At 37.8% G+C, this 19,074-nt stretch overlaps 3 protein-coding genes across 5 annotated transcripts; all 3 read left to right on the top strand.

The window, feature by feature from the left end:
* Positions 1 to 373: 373 nt before the first annotated feature.
* Positions 374 to 9,977, top strand: LOC112192095 (probable UDP-N-acetylglucosamine--peptide N-acetylglucosaminyltransferase SEC). 3 transcript variants are annotated; one of them, XM_024331656.2, is made up of 28 exons: positions 374 to 728; positions 1,268 to 1,413; positions 1,532 to 1,630; positions 1,725 to 1,775; positions 1,919 to 2,035; positions 2,172 to 2,228; positions 2,767 to 2,886; positions 3,088 to 3,150; positions 3,246 to 3,324; positions 3,848 to 3,957; positions 4,051 to 4,104; positions 4,204 to 4,271; positions 4,362 to 4,464; positions 5,180 to 5,382; positions 5,699 to 5,795; positions 6,440 to 6,511; positions 6,593 to 6,669; positions 6,766 to 6,882; positions 6,980 to 7,064; positions 7,156 to 7,323; positions 7,480 to 7,590; positions 7,670 to 7,756; positions 7,850 to 7,977; positions 8,094 to 8,176; positions 8,333 to 8,438; positions 8,542 to 8,688; positions 9,234 to 9,354; positions 9,519 to 9,977. In XM_024331656.2, the coding sequence occupies exons 1-28, from the start codon at positions 596 to 598 to the stop codon at positions 9,630 to 9,632; spliced, it is 2,916 nt and encodes a 971-aa protein (XP_024187424.1). In that variant the 5' UTR covers positions 374 to 595; the 3' UTR covers positions 9,633 to 9,977. The 3 variants fall into 3 exon arrangements, with proteins under 3 accessions (XP_024187424.1, XP_040372349.1, XP_024187425.1); XM_040516415.1 differs by having other exon boundaries at positions 1,703 to 1,775; XM_024331657.2 differs by lacking the exon at positions 2,172 to 2,228.
* A 710-nt stretch (positions 9,978 to 10,687) lies between these two features.
* On the top strand, positions 10,688 to 12,702 carry LOC112192097. Its single transcript, XM_024331658.2, has 3 exons — positions 10,688 to 11,826; positions 11,913 to 12,056; positions 12,165 to 12,702. Exons 1-3 carry the CDS (start codon positions 11,644 to 11,646, stop codon positions 12,471 to 12,473), a joined length of 636 nt encoding a protein of 211 aa, XP_024187426.1. The 5' UTR covers positions 10,688 to 11,643; the 3' UTR covers positions 12,474 to 12,702.
* Positions 12,703 to 13,799: 1,097 nt separating this feature from the next.
* On the top strand, positions 13,800 to 18,944 carry LOC112193102 (U11/U12 small nuclear ribonucleoprotein 48 kDa protein). The gene is given in 6 exon segments (XM_024333132.2): positions 13,800 to 14,868; positions 14,871 to 15,528; positions 15,706 to 15,820; positions 16,087 to 16,194; positions 16,983 to 17,716; positions 17,820 to 18,944. Coding segments are annotated over 5 exon segments (2,277 nt in total). The 5' UTR covers positions 13,800 to 14,186; the 3' UTR covers positions 17,697 to 17,716; positions 17,820 to 18,944.
* The last annotated feature ends 130 nt before the right edge of the window (positions 18,945 to 19,074 follow it).

Below are 19,074 nucleotides of genomic sequence, written 5' to 3'. Positions count from 1 at the left end.
AATGGTTTGTAATGAGCTGCGATACTTGGGTGAATGTTTGGTTGTTTCCCCGCCAATATCGTTAACCTTTAAGTGTTGTTAGTCTCTAGCCTTTTCATGGCTGTTGATCTAATGCAATCAACTTCAATTTCAAAAAAAAAAAAAAAAAAAAAAAAAAAAGAATGCTTAAACGATCATTGGGTGCGTGAATATTTCTAGTTTTTAATAATTTTCTTAAATTAAGCAACGCAATTAAAAAATAATAATTACGTTTATTATGGAAACGCGGTAACCTAAAAGGTTACGTGTCCAAGTCAGTTTAACCGAATCTCACACAATTTACACCCCAATCCCTCACTCTCTCTCTCTCTTACCCTTTTATATTTAAACCCCTCTCTCTCTCTGTCGCGCTGTCCCTGTTCGCACCCAAAGAACGGAGCTTTATAGAGAGAGAGAGAACCAGAGCCGCGATCCCAATTCTCTAGAAGAAACTAATCAGAAAATTCTAGACCGAGCGAGAACCAGAGAGAGGAGCAGGCAGCTCGGAGAGTAGTCGTCGGTGGCCGTCCGATCGCTGTTTGATGATTGTGATCGGAGGGGTGAGAGGAGGAGGACGATGATGACGGTGCACGGCGAGGCGAGGCTGCCCCAGGCGGTGGCGTCTAGGGCTCAGTTTGGTGTGGAGTCTTTTAAGCCTGAGCCTTCTTCGCTCAGCTTAGTCTCCTTCAAGCCTCCTGATTCTCATGAAGGTAATCGCGATCCGCGATTTTGAATTTTGTTTCGATCATTTTTTTTTTGTTGTGAATTCGCGATCATCTTTTTGTTGAGATAGTCCTGATCGAAGGCGAGTTTTCATTCGAGTTGGTGGCTTCAATTGCATATTGTTTGGGAATTAGGATAGAGCTTCGTTCTTAGGGATCGTGAATTTTCCGTTATGGAAAATGAGATTTGTGTATATTGAGCTAGGGTGTTAATTTGTTTGTCTATGGCTCAGCTCAGTGTTGTGTTGATATGTTTATCGATTTTTGTTTCGATCAGTTTTTGCTTGGAGTTGTGAATTTTGTTGAGATAGTCCTCATCAAAGCTTAAATTTCTTGCAAGTTAGTAGCTTCAATTGTCTATTGGTTTGGAATTAGGATGGAGCATAGTTCTAGGGATCGTGAACTTTCTGTTATGGCAAATGAGAAGTGTATATATTGAGCTAGCCTCTGGCTCTGTGTTATGTTAATATGTTTATTGATTTTTGTTGAAGTCAAATCTGAAATGGTGGATTTATTTGATTGTGTAGTGGATGAGGATGCGCATTTGGCTATTGCTCACCAAATGTACAAGTCCGGCAACTATAAAGAGGCCTTGGAGCGTAGCAATATCGTATATGAGAGGAATCCAATTCGAACTGATAACCTCCTTCTTTTGGGTGCAATATATTATCAGGTTTGATTTTTATTTCCTTGTACTCAAGACTTGTCTGGTTGATATTTTCTTTTTGTTAAGTAGGTTTGGGAATTTGAAAGCAATTAATAATATGTACGTGTTCTTTGTTTTGCTTCAGCTGCATGACTTTGATATGTGTATTGCCAAGAATGAAGAAGCCCTTCGAATTGAACCACATTTTGCTGAGTGTTATGGCAACATGGCCAATGCTTGGAAGGTAATGTTATGAAATACAAAATTGCCTGGAGGTAGTTTATCTGTTATACCTGAACAATTCTCATGGTATTAGAGGTGTTATGCTCTTAATACAGGAAAAAGGCAATAGTGACCTTGCGATCCGCTACTATTTGATTGCCATTGAGGTTTGTACTCACTTCCAGTAATGTCCTTTGTTTTAAAGTTCAAGTTGATCTGATTTAGCTCTCGAATGCAGTGCTTAAGATGAATGTTCTTGCATTCTCATATTTTTGTTTAATTGTTTGACCTTAGTCTCGTTTCGCTGCAGCTACGACCCAATTTCTGTGATGCATGGTCAAACTTAGCTAGTGCGTACATGCGGAAAGGAAGGCTTGAAGAGGCAGCCCAGTGCTGTCATCAGGCGCTTCAGCTGAATCCCCATTTGGTAAGTTAGTTCAATCTAGATTGATTTAACTGTCTATGTGATGTTTTTCTTGTTATTTACTTTGATGGAAGGCTACACATTATTCTGGTGTCAATGATATGTGCAAGTTGACTTACAATCACCAATTGGCAATCAGGTTGACGCCCATAGCAACCTTGGTAATTTAATGAAAGCACGAGGCTTGGTGCAAGAAGTAAGTCTTAACAATAAAATACAGTGCTTTGGATTTCTTTTCTTAGTCTTTTCATATACAGTGGCAGCTAAGATCTGCATTACAATATATAGGACTTGGTACTTTTTTTCTAGTACAATCTATGCTTTCCAAGGTGCCATGCTATGTGGCTAGAATTATGATACTCATGTATCACTCCCTGTTCTGATGACAGTGGAAACAATTTATTACTGAATTTAGTACATAAGTCTGACCTAGTGCTGAAATGATTTTTCTCCTGGCTCAATCTCAGCCCTGCACAGCCTGTGTGGGGGCTAAATGAATATTAATTTCCTCAGTAGTCTGCTGGAAGGACTAATTCCATTTCATAATTTATTTTACTAATGCTTCTCCAGTAAAGGTACTGATGGAAATAATCATGTGTTGAACTGTGCTTGAATTCACAGTTTGACACAGTTCAAACAGATATCGAGTTGTTATCCTCAAGCCAGGGCTCAGGGTCTTGTTCTAACCACCATCTCCAAGACTGCAAATAGTCAGAATCTAACCTTTTGTGCAGGCATACAGTTGCTACCTTGAGGCTCTACGTATACAGCCAAATTTTGCTATTGCTTGGTCAAATCTTGCTGGCCTTTTCATGGAGTCTGGTGATCTTAATAGAGCTCTGCAGTATTATAAGGTATCCACTTTCTTTTCAACTTTTAATCAGTTGAACTTAACGTGTTGTTGGTATACCAAGTTCGAGTTCCCGTGTTTCATATCTGCTGGCTATTTTTGTTGGTTTAATAGTTTTTATTAGTGCTCATTTTCTCGTCATACTTAACTGTTTTGAAATTTTGTGCTTCTGCTGATGTTATGTGATTTATCTGTACTATTTCAGGAGGCTGTGAAACTCAAACCTGCTTTTCCGGATGCGTATCTCAACCTTGGGAATGTTTATAAGGTAAGCTGTCATGAATAATGCCAGTAAGGTTGGATAGGTGCAAGTGGCTGGACTTGTATTGGAGAAAAACGAGCTCTTTCTTTTGCCTTTTCCAGGCTTTGGGATTGCCTCAAGAGGCAATTGTGTGTTATCAGCGTGCCCTGCAGACAAGACCTAACTATGCCATGGCTTTCGGTAAGTATTACTGTACCATGTCCTTACTGTAAAGAATCTATTCTTACAATTTTATTGAATCTTTTTCCCTTTTGTGTTCTTTATAGTAAGGCAAATTTTTAATCTGCAATGCATTATGTTTGTATCCAATGTTTCATATCTAGTTGTTGCTGCCACCTAGTTAAGAGATACATATTGTCCTATTGGTAGTGCCACCTGGTTGATGCAAAAGAAAATAGCATTGCTGAAAATACTGCTCTCTGATGAGTCAGTTGAGCTCAGTTGATGCCTACTTTCTTGGCTCAACTAAGTGCTTTAAACTTCAAATACATGTTCTTTACATAGAAAATAAAATAGCAGAAAAAAATTTACAAATTGTCAACTACATTTGTGTCAACTTTGTACATTAATAAGCTTAGCTGAGTGTGTAAATGGCTTACAAGAGTTTTTCGTATGCAACCTACTAAAAAAAAGTAACTACAATTTTCAGTCTCGAATATTTTACTCTTTTTTACTTTACCGTATTTTGAAATGTCTTGAGCAGGTAATCTGGCCAGTACGTATTATGAGCAAGGTCAACTGGATTTGGCAGTCTTACATTACAAGCAAGCCATTGCTTGTGATCCAAGATTTTTGGAGGCTTACAATAATTTGGTTCGTTCTTGTGATACCAGAATGTTATTGAGAATTTTGAATTGCAATTTGAATTTCCACTGACTTGATTGTTATTTTCCCAACCACTTAAAGGGTAATGCTTTGAAAGACATTGGCAGAGTGGACGAAGCAATTCAATGCTACAATGTAGGTTCATCTGACTATGCCAGTTTTGTTTCTAAGTTACTTAAGGTTGCTTGTAGATATCTTTCATTTTACTTCAACATTTTATGTGTCTGCATGCAGCAATGCCTCACTCTACAACCTAATCATCCACAAGCACTTACCAACCTCGGGAATATTTATATGGAATGGTATGTGATTCTGAAGTATTTATGAATCTTTATTAATATCGAGACAACTAGTGCTGAATGGAATTTAACAATTAATGTTGCCTTTTATAGGAACATGGTAGCTGCTGCTGCTTCTTACTATAAGGCCACGTTGACTGTGACAACTGGGTTGTCTGCTCCTTTCAATAATCTTGCTATAATTTATAAACAACAGGTATTGGTTGCTTTACTGCATAAATGCATGACCTTCCCGTTTTTATGCTAATGCATAAAATCCTCACCTCAACATTTTTTCATCTCTCCAACTTTTCTTTATAAAGTATTTGGAAACATGGTAATTAGAGATCTATTTCACATTTAGTCACGCTATAAAGAAAGTTTCCTTGGTGGATGTTTGGGAGGAAAGGGAGTGACCCTTTTCTCAGGATGGTTAGTTATAGGTGAGACCCTCTCACAGGGAAAGCTTAACTTGTAAAATTAAGAATACAAATAAATTGGGCATTTATCCAAGAGGACATACGGAATGTCTGAAGTTTATTCTTCACCACTATTTAAGCTCTTAGCATGTTGCCAACCACTTTACATATGTTAACATGCAACCCTCTCCTTCCTTGGTACATATGGCCAAGATGGAAATTTAATTTATAAATGGGACATTGTAGATGGGAGGTTTTCAAGTTAAATATCTCCTGCTCTGATATAGTTATCAGTGTATCGGACATTGTAGATGGGAGGTATTCAAGTTAAATATCTCCTGCTCTGATATAGTTATCAGTGTATCATTGTTTCCTTAAAAGTACACTGTTAGGATGTGGGCTAAGAACTCATTCATACTCTTAACAGCATTTAATTGATCACATTAGGATGATTCATAAAACAATATTGCCTCGGTGCAGTTTTAATTTGTATTATGTTTGCTTTAATCACAGGGAAATTACGCAGATGCAATCTCTTGCTACAATGAGGTTCTTCGCATTGATCCTTTGGCAGCTGATGGGCTTGTCAATAGGGGCAACACTTACAAGGAGATTGGTAGAGTTAGTGAGGCAATTCAGGATTACATACATGCAATATCTGTCCGGCCAACTATGGCAGAAGCTCATGCAAACTTGGCTTCAGCTTACAAGGATAGGTATGCTTTTCTGTTCTTTCTGTTGTTTATGTAGCTACAGAGCATGAATCCTACTAATTAGCTCTCTGATTCTGAGAATCTGTTTTACCCTAACCCTAACTGGACTACCCTGAGGAAAGTCACCCTATAATTCAATCAAAAGGATTTTGTTACAAATTTTCTTTCCAAATGATTAGATTTAATGCCTCTGGAAGAGGCACATATTTATTAGTCAGGGCCCAACAAACTCCACTTGTAGCATTTCATTTTTTAAGGGGTGGTGGAGTCAAAACCATTTGAGTGGAATTATAGTTTCTCCAGTACATATCTGTTGCAGTGGACATGTGGAGGCTGCTATTAAGAGCTACAAACAGGCATTACATCTTCGACCGGACTTTCCAGAGGCAACTTGTAATCTTTTACATACGTTACAGGTATTATCTGTTCCTGGACCAGCTAATGTTTATAGTCTTAATTTGGTTTTGCAACTGGTTTAGAGATTTGCCCAAATGCTTGTTGAAATGAGACTGACATATAATATTGTGTTCTTTGTCGTTTCTTTTCAACATTAAAAGTGATTGATCTGGAAGTACAATATGATAAATAGGAGTGCATTTAGTAATTCCCTATTTTAAGAATGACAACATCCCTTAAGGTTCGGCAGATGAAAAAGTTATCGGTGTGCATACTTGCTTGTGTTCAATCGGTTAGGCATGTCTGTCTTCTGTGCTATGTATGCTCTTAGAAGCTCGTCCAATGTGCAAGGTTTATGTGGTCATTGTCTTCCTCTTAACAAATGTTTCAATTAAATGCGGATGTAGAATCTGATTGAATTAATTACTTATTATACTATGTACTTAGTGCATTAACCTGTTGAAATATGCTCCGGCCGTTTTTGAAGCTCTAATTCACGACTAAAAAGTGCCTTTATGTTCATTTATTTGTAGTACATAAATCAATTTGACCGACATGTCCTTTTTTGTAAAGACTGCACTTGGAGCATGGATGAATTAGACATAATGCCTTATACTACTTTTCTGTTTCCATTTAACTAATTTAATTCAATTATTTGTTCCAGTGTGTGTGCAGTTGGGAGGACCGTGATAAAATGTTCGCTGAAGTTGAAGGGATTATCAGGAGGCAGATCAATGTCAGTTCTCATGTGATGAAAATTTACCTTTTATACCCTCATATCTATATCTAGGTATGACCTACTTTCCTTTTATTTCAGATGTCTCTCTTGCCTAGTGTGCAGCCTTTCCACGCAATAGCATATCCTATTGATCCAATGCTTGCACTTGATATTAGGTATGGTCTCGTATGGTTATTATTGTTGCTAATAGTTGGTAAGCAGTGTGTAGGAACTATTTCTTCTCATTTAAACTTTCTTTTTCTTTTATGCAGCCGTAAATATGCTGCACAGTGCTCCATAATTGCATCCCGGTTTGGATTGACTGCCTTCAACCATCCTACTCCAATTCCCATAAAGTGTAATGGTGGATTCGAGAGACTTAGAGTTGGGTATGTTTTGACTGTATCAATTCTTTGTTACGCAATATGATTTCATTAGGTCTCTACTACTATTCTAACTGTATGAAACAACTTTGTTGATCTGCAGATATGTAAGCAGTGACTTTGGTAATCACCCATTGTCACATCTTATGGGATCTGTTTTTGGGATGCACAACAAGGAGAATGTTGAGGTTTGTGATTTTCGACTCTAGTTTTGACCGGAAAGCATACATTTCTTTCTATTTGTGTTACTACCTTGACAAACTGAGAATTATTGTATAGGTTTTCTGTTATGCCTTGAGTCCAAATGATGGAACGGAATGGAGACAGCGTACCCAGTCTGAAGCAGAGCACTTTGTTGATGTCTCATCTATGACATCAGATATGATTGCCAAAATGATTAATGAGGACAACATCCAGATTTTAATTAATCTTAATGGTTATACAAAGGTATACTTCTGCTGATGTTTCCAGCTCTTATACCTCTTTGTTGTTGTGGCTCATTATTGTGCAATATGAGCACATTGAAAATGTAGCAATGTTTCATGCACAATCTACATCAATTGTTACATGTTTGAATAACTTCATGGCACTTGAATCATGCAGGGGGCGAGAAATGAAATATTTGCTATGCAGCCTGCACCTGTTCAGGTTTCATACATGGGGTTCCCTGGGACCACTGGGGCAAATTACATTGATTACTTGGTCACTGATGAGGTAGGGGTTGAGCCACTTTTGTCATATAGCTTGATTTTCTGTTCGTTGTAATTGGCTGATATGCTGTCATTGCTTTCAGTTTGTCTCCCCTTTGCGCTTCTCACATATTTACTCTGAGAAGCTTGTTCATCTTCCACATTGCTACTTTGTGAATGACTATAAGCAGGTTGGTACTTTTCCCAGAAGTATATTTAATCTTTTTGTTGTGCAAGTTGAGCATAGCTGCATGACACCTGAATTATTTGTTTTTTGTTTTCAGAAAAATCTGGATGTATTGGATCCAAATTGTCGGCACAAAAGATCAGATTATGGTCTCCCAGAGGATAAATTTATATTTGCAACCTTCAATCAGTTGTACAAAATGGATCCTGAAATATTTAATACTTGGTAAGAACATGATGGTCCTTAATTCATTTTCTGAACTGCGTTGCTTAGAAGAAATTAAAACATAGAGGTGCATTTGCAAAATTTTCGCATCTCACTAGTGTTACTCTCTGTTCTAGGTGCAATATTCTTAAACGTGTACCCAACAGTGCACTCTGGCTCCTCAGATTCCCAGCTGCAGGCGAAATGAGACTCCGTACATGTATGCTATGATTTACCGTCTGTCAGCCTTAAATCAAACTGTGAATATCTACTTAAAGAAATTAATAATGCAATCCTTTTGCTTTTGTGACTAAAATAAAATCCATCTATCAACATTCTTTTTTGTTATTTTTGTTCATTATTGGACATTATTCAGATGCTGCTGCTCAAGGAGTGCAAGCAGACCAGATTATTTTTACAGATGTTGCTATGAAAGGTGAACATATCAGGCGCAGTGCTTTAGCAGATTTGTTCCTTGACACGTAATCTTCTTTTCCCTTGATTCATTTAAACTCTCAAGTGTTTCTCCTTTGTTTTTTCCACACAGTAGCCTGGAATATTGATTGCTGTGTGTTTTCATTATAGGCCTTTATGCAATGCACATACAACCGGCACAGATGTTCTATGGGCCGGTTTACCAATGGTGACCCTTCCCCTTGAGAAGATGGCCACCAGGGTTGCTGGATCTTTGTGTCTCGCCACTGGACTGGGGGAGGAGATGATAGTTAGCAGGTAGGTCTCATTAGTATTTATGTCAAACAATCAGAGTTTAACATGATTCTTAGTCCCTAAACATATCTGATGGAAGTTGGAACATACTTCTTGGTCTGCGTAAAGTTTCAGTAGTGTTTCCTAATTGTCCAATTACAGAAGCTTTCTGTGCTTTTGGGTAATGGAGCAACAGTTGTCATTAACTTGGAAAATTTATTGTACTAGTTGTCATTAAAAACAAAATGTTGATTCTGGTTAGATGTCATTTGGTTCGCAAGCTCCTTTTTATGGGAAGTCATCAGGCAACCGAGTTTTTTTTTTTTTTTAATGGCAAAATAAATTTAGGTCTCTGTATGTTAAGCTGCTAGTGGAGTTCTATAGCATGTGTGAGTAGTTCACTGGTAGCAGAGTAGGGGGACAAAAATTCAGTCTAGACGTTCGATAATTGTTGTAGAAGTACCCTTGTTAGCCTTGTTAGTCTGTGAGCTGTTTACTTCCAGGTTGCTTTTGAGAGGTTGGGTTAAATGTAAATCTAGTATTCTAATTTTCCCGTGTTGCTCCTGCAGTATGAAAGAGTATGAAGAGAAGGCAGTATCTTTGGCATTGAATCCCTCAAAGCTCCAGGCGCTTACCAACAAACTCAAGGCAGTCCGAATGACTTGCCCTCTGTTTGACACAACACGCTGGGTGAGTCTGAATTCTAACTTCCAGTCTTGTAGAAACTGTATCTGTAAAATTCTGTCTTCATAGTGTTATTTATGGAAGCAGTAACTTCGCTAGTAAAAAATAAGTATTCCCGAGCTATACAGAGAACAAAGTGCTGAATAAGCTTTTGAAACAACTTGCTGCAGGTGAGGAATCTGGAAAGGGCTTATTTCAAAATGTGGAATCTGCATTGCTCAGGCCAGCGTCCCCAGCATTTTAAAGTTGCTGAGAATGATTTGGATTTCCCTTATGATAGATAGAGAGGACATTAGACGGGATTGTAGATAAAATAGGAGAGACAAATTAGGAAGGTCACTTCTATGCTCTAGGAAATTCTTAAACTATGAAATGGTGCTCTTTTCATGTTTCCAGTTTAAAGAAGCATCCCTCCCCGCTTTAAGATCTCATGATTTGTACGTGCTTTAAATAATGGAGATAAAATTAATGCCCATTACGTTTGCCAAAAGATGGAGTGGAAAACTCTAGCTGTTGTATGTTAGAGTTCCATACTGATTGTATCTTTGGCGTTAACCACCAACTGCCCTTGTAACATTATTGTAGTGTTAATGCAATGGTTCATCTGCTTCTATGCTTTGATTTGGCAATTATGCGTCATTTACCAGGGTTTTTGTTTTTGTAACATTATGTTTTTAAACCGGTGAGTTCTGGGTTTACTGGGTAGGGGATTTCTTTTTCTTATTTTCTGCAGCAGCCAAAATTGTAACGTTCTCGTATTACCCATTCTAAATGGTCTTTTGAATATTTTGTAATGCCTTTTCAATGAAAATGGGAAAAAAATAGTTGAGGAGATGGTTTGCGGTTTTGCGCCAATTAGCCTAATTACACGCAGGCTTTGAAAATAATAATTTTAGCCTGAAATATGAAAGCTGAAAACAACTTCAAAACCATACTAATGCCAATACCGGCTCGGTCTGTTTTGAAATTTATTTTCGGTTTGCTCTCTCACCGTGGCCTGCCCTAGTCACCTCATTCGTGCAAATGTCGGTCAAGGCTCGCAAAGGCAATTGATATTCGATGGGCTGATGTCTGGTTTTTACATCTCAATTGTCCTAGGAGTCGAACTCTACTAGCGCAAAGAGTTTAAGAGGGTTGATCGTTTTGCGATAATGTATTTAATAAATAACTCGGGGAGACCCTCCTCCTAAGTCCCTAAATCCAAATCCAATCCCAATCAACCCTAGATTAATAATTACAGTAGCCCCAACCTCTCAATCTGCCGAAGACAAGGTAAAACATCTGGCTGTTTTCTATTTTCTTTCGCAGCTATCCCATTTTTTTTTTTTGGGTAGAAATCTGTCTAACTTGGTTTGGTCAAACAGTTTAGTTAATACAAAATTAAAAGCCCTTTTGAGCTGAGTTTTGGTTTGGTTTTATTATCTTTGTTATGTTTTCTTGATCATGATTTATGAGGTCCGGAATATTGAATCACATTGAACTTTTTAGTGGAGTCATGAATCAAATCGGTACTCTCGAATTGATTCTTATTTTTTCTTCGTTTCTCTTTTCTGGTTAGACCATTTATTATAGCAACCAGAAAAAGATGGGCAAGAGAAGGAAAGCTAGAGGCAAGTACAACTTGGTGGATCGAATCAGTGCATTGCCGGATGACATTCTTGTTAGTATCGTGTCTTTCTTGGAGATAAAGGAAGCAGCAGCTACTAGTATTCTTTCGAGACGATGGCAGAATGTGTGGGAGTACACCATGACTCTTAACCTTGAACGTACTGACTTTTTTGCTGGTGATGCTTTTCGACGCTTCAAGTCGCTAATGGAGAAGCTAAGGTATCGGAGGAGCCATAACTACGTGGATTGGGTGGATGGTGTGTTGAAACATCATAGAGGAAAACCTTGAACGATTCAGGGCTTGCTTTTTTCTAGATAAGAGATTTAGGAGATCCATTGATAAGTGGATTAAGTTTGCAATGGAAAAAAGAGTCGAGGTACTCCAGTTGCAGTTTCTTGCGAAAAGATTTCGTGATACCTATGAAAACTATACCTTTCCCGGCAAGCTACTTGGTCTTGAAGGAGGTTATGCTATCAAATCCCTCAAAGTTATTTTTTTCCAACAGGTTGGTGTGACAGGAGAAGTTCTTGAGCACTTCTTGTCTAACTGTCCATCTCTTGAACGATTATCTGTGTATGCTGCCAAGAGTTTGGTCAGTTTTAGAGTCGTCGGTCCATCTATTGCATTGAAGTATTTGGTGATCAAAGAGTGTCCTGAGCTCAAAGGCATTGAGATTTGTGAAGCAAATGTTGTTTCATTTGCTTGTAGGTCGTAAGATTGACCTGCTTCTTCGTAATGTGCCATTGCTTGTTGAGGTTGATATTGTTAAACGGGAGCGTCATTATGATTTCATGGGGCTTGCCTTGAACCCACTTTCTATCTGTTTTCCCCAGATAAAGATTCTGAAACTGGATATGTGTGGACTGATGGTTAGTGTGTGTGTGTGTATGAGTTTTTATGATTGTTTTCTTGGGTTTCAAGTTATGCAGTTACTCCATCCATGTTTGGCTTTCAGGTCAACAATGAGAACTATGCATTTCCAATCCTAGAAAATCTGGAGCATTTGGAGTTGTTTGTTCATCCAGATTATGATTTGGGTCTTCGACATTTAACTTCTTTCATGGAGGCTTCTCCATATATGCAGAGACCTGTGTTGAAGGTATGCATAAATTACATCTGGTAAAACTTGTAGTAACACGTACAAGAACTAATGGAAAGCACAAGTTAAACTTTTACTAAAGTACTGTTTGTTTTCGTTGGTGCGCAGTTGGGCTTCTCACCTCCTTACTGCATATATGGAGGAAGGGCGGAGAAAGCTGTCGAATGTCCCCATCGTTACCTCAAGGTGGTAGAAATAGTTGGTTATCGCTGCCATGAACATACTCTTCGACATGTTAAGTACATGATAAACAATGTCGTTGCACTGGAGAAAATTATTGTGGATCCTGTCAAGCGTTGGCTTTATGGCCCTAAAATGGATAGGGAAACTAGGGTAATAGTTGATGAAGCGAAAGCAAGAGCTCTGACACACCTTGAGGAAGAAATTCCTTCTATTATAGAATTTGTATGCCCGTAGATTTGCGAAGGATTTACTTCTTCTGGGAGGTTCCTCTTTCAGCTGTGACTCCATATTTCTTCATGCAGTCTGATGAGTTCCAAAGTAAACTCTTGCTGATCCAATGAAAAGTGACCTTTTGAGTATAGAATTTTCATGCCTTTAGTAAGTTAAAGTATTTGCTTTGCTCCATGTGGGGAATCGATCCAATCTGTTTCTGAAATAAAAATTCTTCAAGGTTGAAAACTAAAAGAGATGATTAGATATGTACTGTTTGGTGCATCTTTAAATTTATATTATGAATACTAGGAAGGCCTACCCACTATGTGTGTGGAGATAAGTTAAAGATAATGAAAAAACTTCTCATACAACTACCACATTTTCTGTTTTTATTATTTTTTATTTATTTTATTTTACAATTTACTATATTATTCCTATTGATTAATTATATTTCTTGGTTTTTTAATACATAAAGGTTAAATTGGTAAAAAATTTCAGTTTTGGAGAGCAACCTTTCTTCTCTTCTCTTACTAGAGTGTGGTGAAGTTCAAACATAATGGTTGAACCTAACGATATTTGTTTACTCATATGTTTTATATGAAACAAATTTATTTTATTTCATGAAATAATCAAACACAAAGTTGTTTTATGATGTTCTTAGGTGTCTATGTTTGCATAATATTGGAGCCAGCAGTTGTAAAGTATGAGCATATTTGTATTTGTGTATATATCCTTTTTGTTTTGGGTTTCAGTCTCTAAACAATTGCGCATGTTGATGTGTATTGAGAAGTCCTCATTGGATGGAATATGGTCCAACTGTTTTTGGCTTCGACATTATGAAGATTCTTGCCGATGTTGACTTCTCTAACTTGACTTAACATGATCGTATGATTTTATATCAATGAAATACTCTATCTTTCCTAATAAACAAAAAACAACTATGTTTCCCTAGTATACCCAAACAAAAAACACCTATGTTTCTCTAGATGCTTATTATTGTAATCAGGGATTGGGGTTTAGGCTCAATGTCCCCCTCTTGTATTTGACAGTTTCATCAGTCAAGGCTTGAGGGTAGCCGCACCAGCCTTTTATTAAAAAAAAAAAACATTTTCTTCTAAAAAAACATTGCCAAAAAGAAAAGGAAAAAAAAAAAAAACCAATAAAGGAAGGGAAACGACGCCGTCCTGCTCGTAATCCTTTTTGATACTCAGACGACGTCGTCGGCTTGCATTCCTTCTCATTCTTCAACAAAAGAAGAGAGAGCGCGCTGGAGTTTCTGCACTTACAGCTCCCACCACCTTGCTATTGAGTTGGAACGAAACGACGTCGCAGCCGATTTTGGTAACTCCTTCTGCTACTTTTCAATTCGGCTTCAGTAGAACTACATGGAACCCTAATTGCTCTCAATTTCCACCATTTGATTTGATAATTTTCTGCTCTCTAAATTTCAAAATCAAGTTTACTTTTTTATTAGCTTAATCTCGAATCATGTTGAATTTCAATCTGGGTAAATCTATATAATTCATGGATGTTCATATTTAGCTATATATAATTCATGGATGTTCATATTTAGCTATATATAATTCATGGATGTTCATATTTAGCTATAAAGATTTGTTTTTTTGGATAGAGGAAAAGTGTTTTTAGGAGATTCTAACTCCTGATAATGCAGGTGGGAATTTTCGCCTTTTCGGATAAGTGTTAGTGCAGCTTTTAGATTAATATATATATGCCATGAACCGCACCCCGGCTCAGTTTTCCCACACACCATTCACTTTCCCTCCCTCAATTCGTAACTCTAATCCTAACCCCAATGTGTTCCACTCCCAGCCGCAGAATGCACAACCCGAAATCAACACTCCCCATTTGCCTCCTGACCTTTCTACTACAATCTCATCTTTAAGTAGCCTCATTCGTGAATCTTCCCGGACCCTTGACTCACTTTCCACTCTCCTCCCTGTCCCGAGCCAAAAGGATTTTAGGGACAATGATTGCCTCGTTCCTTGCCCTGTTAACCCCCACCACCGTGTGCACCCCCACTCCCTTTTCTCCCACTCCCTGCGCTGCCCCCGCTCTCTCCACCACCTTCTCCCACCGCTCCATTACCCCAAAACCCTCAAATCCCCTGACCAGTCACAAACTGGTAAAAGTTTTATTCAAACGCAATACGGCTCCGACGCTGCTGATATGTGCTTGTCCTTGGAGCAGTACTACACAGAATTTGGCTGCAATTTTTTCTACCGTGATTGCCCTGGTGTTGTTAACTCTTCCGCACTGGATGGTTTCAACAAAACATTCACACTTCCCTCAGTTTTGTCAGCTGAGTGTGCAAATTTTTCCGGTAGCGAAGAGAGTGAGATGATGGATTGTGACAAGGGATGTAGTAGATTTCTCCCATCAGAGTCTTGGGCTATAAAAGAGAAGTTCAGGGATGGAATGATTATCCTTCTATGTACTCAAACTGTGTGCTACGTGCCATTTTGGGGTTAGGTGTGGTTAGAGAGTGTGATTTGGCAATATGGGTAATAGCAAATTCGCCCAAGTATGGGATTGTGATTGACGTGCCCATGAAAGATCATATAGTTTTGCTCATTACCCTGTGCTTAAGAGCAATTGTAAGGGAAGCTTTAAGTAAGGTAAAGTATAGAGATTCAGAGAGTGGGCCTTTTGAGTGTCCCACTTTGGTTGAGGCATTAGTGTGGTTGGGATCTCAGCTTTCCAAACCCTATGGTGAATTGAATGGAAAATTATTTGCCATAAACAGTCTCAAGCATTGCATACTAGATGCTGCCTTGGGCTCATTAGTTTTCCCATTGGAGCAAAAGGTGACAGAGTCTCCTACTTTAGAAGAAGGTTCATTGAATTCGGAGGTTGATGGCAGTTGTGTTAAGGATGATGAAGTTACGAAATCACTAAGCACTGATGGTGCATATAGTATGATGAAGGGAAACATTATCAATAAGGTGGTATTTGTGTCCCAGGTTGCAGCAGCCATTGCAGCATTGCATGAACGTTTCTTGCTAGAAGAAAAAATTAAGGGAGAACGAGTTTCACAAACCCTCACTAGACATCAACGGTATGACATTATGCTCAGTTTCTTTTATATTGAGCTTGCTTGCAGGTTTTACTTTTAATATGTTAAAATCAAATTGAATTTATAACTAGTAGAGTGCTTGAGCATGAGTATGGTAACTTAAAATGCTCATTTAATTAGATTTCCAATGTAATAAATTCTAAGTCTCCTTCTCTGTAGAGTGCTTGAGCATGAGTATGTCTCACAAAGAGCTGATGAGGAGCGGAAAAACCGAAGTCAGTATAGACCTATTATTGACCATGATGGGCTGCCTCGGCAACAATCAAGTAACCAGGTACTTGGTAATAGCATTATTTTGGGATAAATTAGAAGAAACATAATACCTGTCTGGTAGTGTTAAGTGTATATATGGCTGTAATCGCCTAAAGGAATAAACATAGTGATAGTGTGGAATTTGGTTCTCATGCATTTTTATATGATGTTTTACTAGATTGTTATCTTCAGGCATTACTTCTTAAAACAACCTTTTGTGAATATTAGAAAATTGGTCTCACTCTTAGAATCTCTAAAGTTCCTTGTTCTTTGTTGGTTATACACAAGGAAACAAACAAGACCAAGACAAGAGAAGAGTTATTGGCAGAAGAAAGGGACTACAAACGACGAAGAATGTCATATCGTGGCAAAAAAGTGAAGCGTACAACTTTGCAGGTAAGGGATCAAGTTTATCTCATTATAATATTAATTTTTAACTCTTCTTGTTTGCCTACATATATTATGACATATGCCTCCTTTGATTAACTTAGATATGTCTCATTAGTTTGTTGGCTTTTGTTACTGTATTCTAATCAAAATGTAAAGCAATGGAACAATCAAAAATGGAATACAGTCTTAAGGTAGAGCTAAGGGGAAAATATATATATATATATATATATATCTATACTATTATTAAGAGAAGAGAGCTTGCTCTCCAAAATAGATTTTTGTTACTAATTTAACCTTTATATATTAAAAAACTATGAAATATAATTAATCAATAAGGATAACATGGTAAATTGTAAAATAGAAAGAAAAAAAAAAGCAGAAAATGTGGTAGTTGTACAGGAAGTTTTTCCACTACTTTAATTTCTCTCCACACACATAGTGGGTGGGGTCTGCTAGTATGTATATATATATAAAGCCCTACATTTGAGATTAATGCCTGATTAGCAAGTAGTATGCTTAAGGGCAGTCAAGCTGCTAAAATAGTATTGGCTTTCAGTTTTCTTATTATTTTGTCACACAAAATAGTCTTTCACCATATTGTCAGTTGAAATATAGCCTATAGAGCTAAAAACGTTGTTGTTACTATTTCACACCATGTGTTATTGTGGGGCACTGTCCACTGAAGGTAGGAGGCTAAGACGAACTCAAGAAAAATCATGAAATATTGGCATCAGTTCTTTTTCCTGCCCTTTTAATTTACTGATACTTTATAATTACTTTTTATCCTTCCAAAGGTTACCAGGGATATTATAGAGGAATACATGGAGGAAATCAAGCAAGCTGGAGGGATTGGATGCTTTGAGCGAGCAACTGAAGGGCAAGGGAGCATTCCATTCAAACTACCTGCTGCTACTGACTTCACCACTGCTGATGACAATCCAACAAAAAGAAATAATGAGTCAGAGGGAGGTAGCCCAAGTCGTGACAGAAAACAATCACATTCACGCTATGCTATCCATTCTACAACTTCCAGGCATGCTTCAACTAAAGATCAAGAGAAACCAAAACAGAGTCATCACCGAGAATATCTAGAAGATTCGAGAAGTCTCAGTAGAAACAGGCGTGACACAGAGTATTCCAGAAGCCCAGAAAGCTCCCGAAGTCGTGGATGGTCACATGGGCAGAGTGAACAAGACCATCGGCAGGGGACCAATACCAAGCATCATGAAAGCAATTGGTCATCTAAGTATCATGATAGTAGATCATCTTCTCTGTCAAACTCGCACCAAAAGTCAAAAATTAAAAGGGATGAGAAAACATATGAGAATCATCGTTCAAACTCTCGGAAGATAAATACTTTTGACGATAGATATGATTCCAATACTTTTGACGATAGATATGATCCCTTGGAATCTCATGACAGATATGTAGAAGATGTCTCTTCTAGCAAAAAGTATGGTAGAGCAGGCAGATATTCAGTAAATGAGCAAAGTCCGGAGTGCAGTTAGGAATCAGAGTGCAATCTGGGGTAAGTTGTCCTTGCTTTTCTTCTATGTATTTGTAGTATGCTCTTATTTGATTCTGAGAGTGACCTTTCCTTTATGACATGGTTTATTGACACAATTTTGCAGTACGAAGTCATCAGGTTTCAGCAATTTTAACTTCATCTGTATCCTCCTTTGTATCCTTGACTGTTCTTTTGTTAGCTGTTAAGCATTTATATCTAAATTCATTGATCCTAGTTTCTTAATCATTCTTATTCTGAATAGACAATAACAAAATATTGCTCGTAGTGGCTTGATAGTTTCCATGAATATCATGGTTATCATTAAGACATTAACCCTCTTAGTTGACTGAAGTCTTTCTTGTTTGTATGTAGATCATCTTTTACCTTCTAGAGAAGGAAAAACCAAATCAGATCTAGTTATTTCAGCATTGATGTGATTTCGAATCATGATAGTAAAAATATACTAGGGGATGGGCTAGCTGTCTCCGTCTAGCAGAAGCTTCTCCAACATGGGTGGAGTATAACATCTGATCCAACGGATTGTGGCATAGTCCCCTATACCCCATTAAATTAGCTGCTTTGGTTACACTGAGTGAATGGCATTCAAGATTCTAGCAACTAATTATTGCCATATTCGGAGCAAGTCTAAAGCGACATCTTTTTAATCTGTTTGTCTAGGAGAATAATTTAATATACTGATCCTTACCAAAGGCCAGCAAGTTCCTCTGCACATAAGGATTGACAGGTTTGCGGTTGGATGCAAAGCAGAGCATCATACTATTTTCCATTTGGGAAGCTGTAATTGCCCTCTTAATTTTGTTATCATTTTATTTATTGATTTATAGATGAAATTTACTTGCTTTTCTCAGATACCTGTATTTGGTTGAATTTACTGAAACCTCTTCTCCTTGCTTGTAGCTACAAGAACACAGCTTCTACTAGATTGGTAAAGAAGGCAATATGATGGTTGGTCAACTGCTCAAAGCTTCTCTGGCCTGCGTGAAGGTCAAGATGAGAAAGCTGGATGCAGCAGACTACTGGCCCTTGAGCTTTTATTGTATGTAATAATTCTTTGCTCAAAGAATGCAGTTCAGTGCTGATAACAAGTCCTTATACTAGTCTTAACATAGCGCCTGGCTTCTTCCCCCGTTTAAATATGCAAATGGAAGAAATTGTATTCAAGTATTCTTGCTTGGTATTTATATGGATGTTTTTGACATTGCCAGTTTCGACTTGAATTTCATGTACCTCTATCCACGCGTTTTTGGTTTTATATATGGAACCTCCTTATTGAGAACACGGGTTCTATTTTCCTCTTCCATTTTTTTGTTTTTGATGGACAAAGGAATAACAGAAAGTAAACCCTCTAGAGCAACCAC

This window comes from Rosa chinensis, chromosome 3 (genome assembly GCF_002994745.2).
Source record: "Rosa chinensis cultivar Old Blush chromosome 3, RchiOBHm-V2, whole genome shotgun sequence".
NCBI classification, from domain to species: Eukaryota; Viridiplantae; Streptophyta; class Magnoliopsida; order Rosales; family Rosaceae; genus Rosa; species Rosa chinensis.
The sequence above is the reverse complement of the archived record's forward strand: the minus strand, read 5'-3'. Positions and strand labels throughout refer to the sequence as shown.

What these genes read in the sequence shown, in the direction of transcription:
- LOC112192095 (XM_024331656.2), top strand. Translation starts at nt 596, where the DNA reads ATGATGACGGTGCACGGCGAGGCGAGGCTGCCCCAGGCGGTGGCGTCT. An exon ending in ACCTTGGGAATGTTTATAAG is followed by an intron (nt 3,151 to 3,245) that starts GTAAGCTGTCAT and finishes TGCCTTTTCCAG; the next exon opens with GCTTTGGGATTGCCTCAAGA. An exon ending in GGGAATATTTATATGGAATG is followed by an intron (nt 4,272 to 4,361) that starts GTATGTGATTCT and finishes TGCCTTTTATAG; the next exon opens with GAACATGGTAGCTGCTGCTG.
- LOC112192097 (XM_024331658.2), top strand. Translation starts at nt 11,644, where the DNA reads ATGTTGTTTCATTTGCTTGTAGGTCGTAAGATTGACCTGCTTCTTCGT. An exon ending in TGGATATGTGTGGACTGATG is followed by an intron (nt 11,827 to 11,912) that starts GTTAGTGTGTGT and finishes TTTGGCTTTCAG; the next exon opens with GTCAACAATGAGAACTATGC. An exon ending in TGCAGAGACCTGTGTTGAAG is followed by an intron (nt 12,057 to 12,164) that starts GTATGCATAAAT and finishes GTTGGTGCGCAG; the next exon opens with TTGGGCTTCTCACCTCCTTA.